Source organism: Caretta caretta, chromosome 7 (assembly GCF_965140235.1).
Source record: "Caretta caretta isolate rCarCar2 chromosome 7, rCarCar1.hap1, whole genome shotgun sequence".
Taxonomy (NCBI): domain Eukaryota; kingdom Metazoa; phylum Chordata; order Testudines; family Cheloniidae; genus Caretta; species Caretta caretta.
Window position 1 is genome coordinate 76,553,765 of NC_134212.1, and position 11,236 is coordinate 76,565,000.

The window sequence follows — 11,236 nt, forward strand, 5'->3', positions numbered from 1 at the left end:
AAAACTGGAACGGAGTTCTGATAGCACGGATTCCTCTCCCCATACAGCGATCAAATCCCGTACCTCCCGTTCGGTCCATGCTGGAGCTCTTTTGCGATTCTGGGACTCCATCATGGTCACCTCTGCTGATGAGCTCTGCATGGTCACCTGCAGCTTGCCACGCTGGCCAAACAGGAAATGAGATTCAAAAGTTCGCAGTTCTTTTCCTGTCTACCTGGCCAGTGCATCTGAGTTGAGAGTGCTGTCCAGAGTGGTCACAATGGAGCACTCTGGGATAGCTCCCGGAAGCCAATACCGTCGAATTGTGTCCACAGTACCCCAAATTTGACCCGGCAAGGCCGATTTAAGCGCTAATCCACTTGTCAGGGGTGGAGTAAGGAAATCGATTTTAAGAGCCCTTTAAGTCAAAATAAAGGGCTTCATCGTGTGGACGGGTGCAGGTTTACATCGATTTAACGCTGCTAAATTCGACCTAAAGTCCTAGTGTAGACCAGGGCTTAGATATTCCAGTGTACCAGGACCCTTCACCCTATCCCCTACCGCTTAGGCACTTTATAGGCTAGACTTTTCTATTCTTCATTGCATGTGTGTTTATTTGAAGATTACAAAGAAAGCTAAAATATTTTTACTGTGGTTTTAATTCTTACATCCGCCACATCCCCTAACATTATAACTGTGTGATGATATCAATAATAATATTTGTCAGAGAAACACCGCTAACAAATCAGAGGTTGTCATATTCTATCTTAGATTCTTAAATTCTGCTCATATCACACTTGTATTTCTGATGAACAGCTTAACATTTTACTAATATGAACAATCAGGCCCAAATTTTCAAAAGCCTGTGAACAGGTTTTGTCTGGGACCAACAGTACATAGTACTGTACATAGTACTGATGCATAAGCACAAATATGGGATTTGCACACATAAAACAACCTCTGCTTTACTGCATAAACTTGGTGTGCACTTCTGTAAGTTTAGATCATGGTGTCCAAAGTCATGTACTTCGTCTAGATGGAAGGGCATCTGGGTCAACTTTCAGTGGCGTTGCTATCAGGTAGCCGGAGCGATGCTCCAGCAGCAGTCGTATTGATGCTGTATGGGACCACAGCTTAAAATGGTCAGGCCATGCCCCTCCCTACCGTCTCCCAAGCACTCGATCCTATGAAACTTTCAGCAAGGGCAAAAACCTTTTGCCCTCCCACTAGCTTCCCCTAATTGGTACCACTGCCTCTAAACCCAGTGCAGTTGTCAGTGGTAATTCCCCCACACTCCTCTTTTCCTATTCTCTTTGTCTTTCTCCCCATCTTTATCGTCTTGTTTCTTATCCTCTGTCTCTTCCTTCACACCATACTAGCCATGTATCTTCACTGCTTTTTAGCTGTCTGTGCTGTGTCCTTTTCTCTGTTTTTCTCTTGCTCTTTTCTGTTGTCGATTTGCATCCCTCTACAGTCTTATGGAATGTGAGTCTGGCAAAGATCACCTCATCCCTTAACACTTGCTGGCGGCTCCACTGCAGGGAAGCACTCGTTAGGCAGGAGTGCAGGGAAATACCTAATTTTAGTTCAGGTGTTGCTTGTGGGGTCAGTGGACAATTTGTTCTCTCTCTCTCTCTCTCTCTCTCATGTGCATTTGTAGAAGTTAGAAGAAGCTTCCTGATGAAACTGCAGTGGAGTTCAAGTGTACAAACATTACAGATAGAACCAAGGGACGAAGTGAGACTATCACAGTGTCAATATTTGGTGCTTGTTGCAAGTACGACAGTACCAGATTTTATATTTTCATGCCTCTTGTAAATGTTGAAAGCGTTGTTTTATACTTGATGTTTGAGAATCATTGCTAGGACGAATTCCATTTCTAATCATATTTCTTGCATTTGACAGTCAATAACTGCACTATGAAATTAAGTCATTTCTGGTCCTGTTAACTTTTCACTATTGGCCACCAAATACTTCATATGTCTCTGAGGAACCATATATGTAGTGGCACAACATCTTTGTTATATAATTTACTATGATCCAGATTGTGGAGCCCTTAACTTCATATTGATGAGCATTTACTAATGTGAGTATTTCCACTGACTTCAAGGTGACAGCTCATGTGAGCAGGTGCTTCTCCCCACCCCCACCTCCGAGTATGACTTACAGAATTGGGCCTTAGTGTGCTCCTAAGCTGTGTGTATGTACTTTTGTAAAAGAATGGTTGGAAGGGACCAGTGTTTGCCTGTGTTAAAAGTTGAAACAGTCATAATCTAGTGCATATTTGTCTAATGCAGTCAATGTTTATTTTTACACAGGGAATAAATCACAAGATAGTGGGATCGCAGAGATGGAGGAACTTCCAGTCCCACACAACATCAAAATAAGTAACATCACATGTGATTCTTTCAAGATTTCATGGGACATGGATTCTAAATCCAAGGACCGTATTACTCACTATTTTATTGATCTAAACAAGAAAGAGAACAAGAATTCCAACAAATTTAAACACAAGGTAATTTTTTTTTAAACAGCAAACAGTGGAAATGCATGATCTTAGAATAACTAAATGTAAATGTTGTGACAATCCTCCTGACTGCCCCAGAAAGCCACATGCTGAATTCACTAGAAAGCTGGAATTTTTAATAGAGCTGATTAAAAAAATTCCAACAGAATATTTTTGGAAAAACTTGTTTAAAAGAAATTGAAATGAAACATTTTGATCATGTTAGAACATTCCATGTAATTTGTATTATATTATCATTCAAATTTAAAAGTCAAAGCAACAAAAAACATTTCAGTTTTATAGAAATGAAATGTTTTGAGTCAAAATAATTTTTTGAAAATTTCATTTTGCAGGTATGTTGAAATTCTTTGTTTTCATTCCAGTTGAGACCGAAAACAGATTTTAAAACAGAATTTCCTGCAAAACAGAAGTTCTGGTTCCCCTACAGCTCTTATTTTTTGTTACACAGTTTGTGTATTGTGCACCTCTGTGTATCCATGACGTCCAACACAACAGCAGTACGTGTCTTCGTGACACAAGACTCGGTAATTGGAATTAACTTTTTGGAGGGTTTCCAGAGGTCCTTCTTCTCCTCTTAATGCTTGTTCAGAATGACTTAGCACACGTGCTCACACATTTCAGCAGCTCTGACCCGAATACTTACTCTCCGTTCTTTCCATTAGTTCTCTATTCGGTGGTACATTGAATTTGTTTGCACTCATGGGGACTGATCCTGTATCCCTCAACTCAAGCAAAACTTCCATTGACTTCACAGTATTTTAAAGTTCCGTTAGAAATGTAGTGGGATGGACTGAGATGGAAGTCAAGGGAGGACAACCTTATCAAGGCAGAATCACCTGCTGATTTAAAATGTGTCAGTAGGATCAATAAAAGATGAGTGGTATCAGAGCACAAATGCCCAATGGGACAAGATCAGAGCATGATATCTTTAACGTTACTCACACCTGTACCACTCAGGGCTTATAAACTAATGAGGTAATCAGGAAATTTCCGCTAACTTATGTTGACCTTTTTACCTGCAAAAGTATTTTTACTGTGACCACAGTTATCTTTACATTTATAACCCTTCTCTCCTCCTTCATTTTTCCTGTCTCCTTTCGTTTTCCATACTCCTTTGGTTTTATGAGGATGGTTGGAAGTAATGTTTTGTGTGTGTTGTGTACCTGAAAACCATCATCGCAATTTTAAAGAGTGAGTTTTAAAACATTATCCAGTCCCTATCCTCAACTGGTGTAAATTGGCATAGCTGCATACACTTCAGTGCAGCTATGCCAATTTGCACCACTGAATGATATGACCCATTTATGGTTGTGGCACCAAATGAATTAGAACAGGGTTTCTTGCTGTTTATCTTGCTTTTGCATTGGCAGCCTTTTTAAGTTAAATTCCCACTTTATGCTGCAAGAAAAAACATACTTTTCTTCTAATAAAATGCTTAGTTAGGTGGATGCTTGACCTCTGGGTATCTCTCTCTTAATTCATATTTTTTTCCTCTAAGCACAAATTAATATAGATGTGTTGATATAAAAGCTGTGACTGTCCAGAAAGGATCAATAGCAAATTAGTGTACCTGTTAACGTCAACATTTAAATCAGTTTAGAAACTGTTTTTAGATACAAGTAATGTAATAAGGATAGGCCATTATTTTGTTTTTGTTTTTCTCAGCAGTTGCCTAGCGCCTCACTGAGGTAAACTACTTGGTCAAAAGGAAGTGAATAACTGCTTTTGTAAAACAGCAGAGTGGTGTTGGTGTCAATTAAAATGATGGGTAAATAGGATCTGTTTTGTGTTGCTGCATGCAACTTGAATCATGTTGATACTAATTTGGTTAGTGAGCGTGTAAAAGCTGGATTTCTTCTGTTCAGATGGTTGGAAATAAGTACAGTTAGAAGGGTTTTAGTGGAGAATTCTAAAGACCATTATTTTAATAGTTTAATAATAGTACATGTCAAAGGACATTGTGGTTCATTTAATCTGTCTTTAGTGCTAAGAAGTTTCAAGCCGCCTGCCATATCTACAAATAAGTTTGTTTCAGAAAAGCATGGCACAAGCTTAAGTACTCTGCTAAATAGGAATAGGGGATTACTCAGTGTGTTTTATATGTCGACTCACAACGCCTTCCATATATTATTATTTGTAATAGTTTATACTTATAGCCCCTTTTCACCAGAGTATCTCAAAGCATTTAACCAAGGCGAGTAACTTATTATCCCCATTTTACAGGTGAAGAAGCTCAGGCACAGAGAGGTCTACACTTAAAATTTAGATTGACCTAACTAACATTCACATCCCCTGAGTGGCATAATTAAGATGACCTAATCCCTGGTGTAGATGCAGCTAGGTTGACCGAAGAATTCTTCTGTCAGCCTAGCTGTTGCTGCAGTTCCTGTAGAGTGGGCATGCCCTGAGTGACTTGCTCAGAGTGACAAAGCAATGAGTAGCAGGGCTAGGAACACAACTCAGCTCTCTTGACTGCTCTACCCACTGATCTATCCTGCCTTTCATTGTGAAGAGGAAGATCTTGACTCCCAGAAAGCCATAACAACATATGCAAATAATAGTTTATTTTTTGAATGAAGTTTTGTTCTTGTTGTTTAGATGGTCACGTAGCCCCTGTGTGGCAGAGTCTACTCACCACAATGGTGCCTCCCGCTGGCTGTCACAGAGATTAGCTCTGCCAGCCGGTGCACCCACTCCAGGTGGTGCCTCTCCTGTTGTTTCCTCCACCTGCAGACCCACCTCAGTCCAAGTACCACAGCAGGCTCTTCATGACTTGGCCCCGAGTTGTGTCTCCATCTGGGTTTCCCCCTTCTAGGTATCACTTTCCACCAGTCTAGCTACTTCCCCAGTGGCTCCCTCTTGCTCCCCCCGATCATTGCCAGCAACTACTCTGTCCAAGATGCTACCCTTGCTGTAGCCTCCTAGGAACACAGTCCTCGCTCCTTAAGCTCCCCACAGCAACTGACATTGCGCTGCCCTGCAGCTCCTTTTGTACTAGTCCACTAGGCCCTCATGGGCAGCTCCGTGCAGCCTCCCTTCAATTGGCTGCTTCCTGTGCAGCCTCCCTAGGCTGCTAGGAGGACTGACCTCCCCTACTCCTTTCTGGGAGGGGCTATGGCAGGCCCTGGAGGCCTACATTAACCCCTTCCACTTAGGTGTGGAGTGAACACCCCATCACACCCTGTTCTATAGCCCACTGAAGTTAGTCTTTCCGTTGTGTCCAGTGGGCTTTGGCTCAGGCAAATAAAGCACATACTTTTGTATTCTTATTTTAATGCAGTGGTGCTGTCCAAAGGAAGGTCACTAACTCTTCCTCATTCATCACTCTTCAAAGGTCCCATCCTCCAGGACCTGGGATAAGACACACCATATCCCGCTATCCAAATGGGGAATGACACCGGCAGAACAATTTTTGTACTCTGTTGCTGCAGCTGCCTCAGTATACTTTAACCAACTACACTTTTAAAAGTGAACAGAAATTGTAATGATAGAAAATGAAATCCTTGAAGAATGAAGTCCCCCAGATGATTGCCTGGTTCTTTAACGAGGGGCTATAGCTGTGTTGATGTGTCCACACTATGAACCAAAATGAGCTTGGATGTAGACATCTTGAACTTTGCATAACAGTTACGCGCTTCACCTCTGAAAAATCAGGACATTTATTTAGATACCTAATGAGTCACCCTTACATAAAAACTTGCCCTCAACTTTTTTGTGTCTGTTTCCCTGTTGGTAAAAATGACATATTATTTATCCCTTAGGAGGATGTTAAGCTTTAATTTATTAATATTTGTAAATCACACTGAGTTCCTAAGATAGTGCATGTTGTTATTTATTACTGTAGTGTCTCCATATTTGTAGAAAATGGAAATGTGTACGTGAGGAAGTCTGTAGTTACTAAAATAGATTTAGCAATAACAATGATACTATTTTATCTTCCATGAGAGGATGTCAAAGCACTTTACAAGGCTTGAACCTTAGCACACCTTTTTGAAGTATGGAAATATTGTTATTCCCATTTTACATATGGGGAAACTGAGGCACAAAAGGTTAAGTGCCTTGTCATGGTCACAAGTAAATTTTTGGCAAAGCCAGGAATTGAACCTAGCTCCACTGTCTTCCACTCTTGTGCTTACCAAGAAGAAATGGTGGCAAAAAGGAAAGAAGGCAAAAGCCCTGGTTTTCAGGTGCATTCTAGCCCCCTTTTACTCTTCTCTGCCATAAAGGGGCTGAAAAGCAGCCAGATCTCTCCAACAAGGGGAGGGAGGGTGACTTGCACACACCCTCTAGTGCTCTCACTATTTTGTGCCATCAGACTATTTCTTGGGGACTGTTGCAGCCCCTCATATACTAGAACTGTCCTATCTTATGCTGCTAGCCAAACTAGCCTCTGGTAACCACAGAATCCTGATGGTGCAAAGGTGACATTCAGCTCCTCTGCATATGCTCAGACTCAGCTGACCATTGGGGCCAAATGGCAAAGGGGCCAAAAAAAAGAAATAGTGCCAAGTGACATCTCAAAGTGAAGATTTGTTTCTGAGGTTAAGGTAAAGGTCTTGAAGAAAGTCCCTGGATTAGAAAAGTTATCATGTTAGTCCTTTTTATAAAGGTTATTATTTCCCATAAATATAGTAGAGGTAATTTTTTTTTTCCATTTTGTGACTGGAGGTCGATAGGGCCTTTCTGGTACTCTAGAAGAATTTTCTGATATACACTAATGTGATGGCTGTGAATATACATTTTAGAAGCATGAAGATGTAGAGCCTTCAGTGGCAAGCCCAAGAAAGCAGCATTAATGGTGGCAATAACCACTTCTATGACATGTGCACAGAAACTAGATCCAAGATGAAGACAATTTTTGTATGTCCCCAGGAAATATGATAAGGAGGCTAAATAATGATTGCATCGCTAGCAGACTGCTGAGTTCATTAGCTTTGCTGAGTGCAGTCTGGCTGGAGTCCTATAATAGCTATTTAAGATGTGGTTTTGTGTAAGGTCTAGTGCTGGGGACATGAATGTCATTTTTTAATTCTTTCCTTGTTTTGCTTTCTCATCCTTGTTTTTCTGCTTCCCTCTCGCTGTGTTTCACTTAGTTAAGGGGAAAATCCCATGAGTGAACATTGTAGTTTTCTCAAAACCCACACATTTCAGTCTGGAGACTCAAAGTTTAAGGCTGCACATTAAAAAATAAACCCAAATACTAAAATATGAAAATGCACAAAGAAGGTTACCAAACAACCTTTACTGTCCCATCCTGCTTATTTGTTGCTGTATGCTGAGTAGTGACATGATGAGGTATGTGTGGAGGACTTTACAACCTATGACCAGGGACATCTTAAGTCTTTATTTGCAGAGTTTGCTAATAGAGTCAAGGACTCTGAAATATGTGACTGGTTTTGTATGGCAATGGCTGTGATTCCTTAACCACACTGTACCCCTGGCCTGGATTCTGCATGTTTTCCATTTATTAAAGAGGACGGACACCCTATTTACAGTAGCTACATGCCCATGCCAAATTTCACAGTACGACACCAATTTACAATTGAAACTTCCCACATTGGGGTGGGGGAAGAATCATCCCCAAAAACCATAGAAAAAACTGGAACTGGAGCTTTCTCAGCCATCAGTTTAAGAGACGGGGCAATTGAGTCTCTGACAAAAAGAGTTTTTCCCTCAACAGGTTGTTAGGAGGCTGAGTAAAATAAGTATTAAGGGGGGAAATTTTCTTGATGTGTCACATTCCTGCTAGTTTTTCCATTTCCAAATAATCCTCCTACACAAACAGGGAAGACGAAATCTGTTATTTCTGATATAAAAACAACAGGAAAATAAAACTTTTTTCTTAATTTAAAAAAATCCTTTCAGACCATGTTTATCGGTCATGCAGAAGCAAAATCTTGTGGTTTTTTTTTTTTATTTCTAGCTAGCTGGCATTTGTGCTTGGATGAAGCTAGGTTAATTTAAAATGTCCACTGTTCATATGGCAGCAGCCACTTTAAGATGCTGTGGCTCCCATCTGCCACCCAGTCCATGCGCAGGGAATTCCTTCCACCCTCCATCCCAATTCACAGAATCATAGAATATCAGGGTTGGAAGGGACCTCAAGAGGTCATCTAGTCCAACCCCCTGCTCAAAGCAGGACCAATCCCCAACTAAATCATCCCAGCCAGGGCTTTGTCAAGCCTGACCTTAAAAACCTCTAAGGAAGGAGATTCCACCACCTCCCTAGGTAACGCATTCCAGTGCTTCACCACCCTCCTAGTGAAAATGTTTTTCCTAATATCCAACCTAAATCTCCCCCACTGCAACTTGAGACCATTACTCCTTGTTCTGTCATCAGCTACCACTGAGTACAGTCTAGAGCCATCCTCTTTGCAACCCCCTTTCAGGTAGTTGAAAGCAGCTATCAAATCCCCCCTCATTCTTCTTTTCCACAGACTAAACAATCCCAGTTCCCTCAGCCTCTCCTCATAATTCATGTGTTCCAGTCTCCTAATCATTTTTGTTGCCCTCCGCTGGACTCTTTCCAATTTTTCCACATCCTTCTTGTAGTGTGGGGCCCAAAACTGGACACAGTACTCCAGATGAGGCCTCACCAATGTCGAATAGAGGGTAACGATCACGTCCCTCAATCTGCTGGCAATGCCCCTACTTATACATCCCAAAATGCCATTGGCCTTCTTGGCAACAAGGGCACACTGTTGACTCATACCCAGCTTCTCGTCCACTGTAACCCCTAGGTCCTTTTCTGCCGAACTGCTGCCAAGCCATTCGGTCCCTAGTCTCTAGCGGTACATTGGATTCTTCCATCCTAAGTGCAGGACTCTGCACTTGTCCTTGTTGAACCTCATCAGATTTCTTTTGGCCCAATCCTCTGATTTGTCTAGGGCCCTCTGTATCCTATCCCTACCCTCCAGCATATCTACCTCTCCTCCCAGTTTAGTGTCATCTGTAAACTTGCTGAGGGTGCCATCCACACCATCCTCCAGATCATTTATGAAGATATTGAACAAAACCGGCTCGAGGACCGACCCTTGGGGCACTACACTTGATACCAGCTGCCAACTAGACATGGAGCCATTGATCACTACCCGTTGAGCCCAACAATCTAGCCAGCTTTCTATCCACCTTATAGTCCATTCATCCAGCCCATACTTCTTTAACTTGCTGACAAGAATACTGTGGGAGACCATGTCAAAAGCTTTGCTAAAGTCAAGGAATAACATGTCCACTGCTTTCCCCTCATCCACAGAGCCAGTTACCTCGTCATAAAAGGCAATTAGATTAGTCAGGCATGACTTGCCCTTGGTGAATCCATGCTGACTGTTCCTGATCACTTTCCTCTCCTCTAAGTGCTTCAGAATTGATTCCTTGAGGACCTGCTCCATGATTTTTCCAGGGACTGAGGTGAGGCTGACTGGCCTGTAGTTCCCAGGATCCTCCTCCTTCCCTTTTTTAAAGATGGACACTATATTAGCCTTTTTCCAGTCGTCCGGGACTTCCCCCGATCGCTATGAGTTTTCAAAGATAATAGCCAATGGCTCTGCAATCACATCTGCCAACTCCTTTGGCACTCTCAGATGCAGCGCATCCGGCCCCATGGACTTGTGCTCGTCCAGCTTTTCTAAATAGTCCCGAACCACTTCTTTCTCCACAGAGGGCTGGTCACCTTCTCCCCATGCTGTGCTGCCCAGTGCAGTAGTCTGGGAGCTGACCTTGCTCGTGAAGACAGAGGCAAAAAAAGCATTGAGTACATTAGCTTTTTCCACATCCTCTGTCAGGAGGTTGCCTCCCTCATTCAATAAGGGGCCCACACTTTCCTTCACTTTCTTCTTGTTGCTAACATATCTGAAGAAACCCTTCTTGTTACTCTTAACATCTCTTGCTAGCTGCAACTCCAGGTGTGATTTGGCCTTCCTGATTTCACACCTGCATGCCCGAGCAATATTTTTATACTCTTCCCTGGTCATTTGTCCAATCTTCCACTTCTTGTAAGCTTCTTTTTTGTGTTTAAGATCAACAAGGATTTCACTGTTGAGCCAAGCTGGTTGCCTGCCATATTTACTATTCTTTCTACACATCGGGATGGTTTGTCCCTGTAACCTCAATAAGGATTCTTTAAAATACAGCCAGCTCTCCTGAACTCCTTTCCCCCTCATGTTATTCTCCCAGGGGATCCTGCCCATCAGTTCTCTGAGGGAGTCAAAGTCTGCTTTTCTGAAGTCCAGGGTCCATATTCTGCTGCTCTCCTTTTTTCCTTGTGTCAGGATCCTGAACTCGACCATCTCATGGTCACTACCTCCCAGATTCCCATCCACTTTAGCTTCCCCTACTAATTCTTCCTGGTTTGTGAGCAGCAGGTCAAGAAGAGCTCTGCCCCTAGTTGGTTCCTCCAGCACTTGCACCAGGAAATTGTCCCCTACACTTTCCAAAAACTTCCTGGATTGTCTGTGCACCGCTGTATTGCTCTCCCAGCAGATATCAGGGTGATTGAAGTCTCCCATGAGAACCAGGGACTGCGATCTAGTAACTTCTGTGAGTTGCCGGAAGAAAGCCTCGTCCACTCATCCCCCTGGTCCGGTGGTCTATAGCAGACTCCCACCACGACATCACCCTTGTTGCTCACACTTCTAAACTTAATCCAGAGCCACTCAGGTTTTTCTGCAGTTTCATACTTGAGCTCTGAGCAGTCATACTGCTCCCTAATATAAAGTGCAACTCCCCCACCTT

The 11,236-nt window shown here is 42.4% G+C and overlaps 1 protein-coding gene across 2 annotated transcripts in view; it reads left to right on the forward strand.

Annotated features, from left to right (window-relative positions):
• PHYHIPL (phytanoyl-CoA 2-hydroxylase interacting protein like) overlaps positions 1–11,236 on the forward strand; it is a 191,829-nt gene that overhangs the window by 170,943 nt on the left and 9,650 nt on the right. For both annotated transcript variants that reach the window (XM_048856284.2, XM_048856285.2), the window contains one exon: positions 2,298–2,494. In XM_048856284.2, the coding sequence (XP_048712241.2) occupies positions 2,298–2,494 (197 nt within the window). The remainder of the gene's footprint in view (positions 1–2,297; positions 2,495–11,236) is intronic.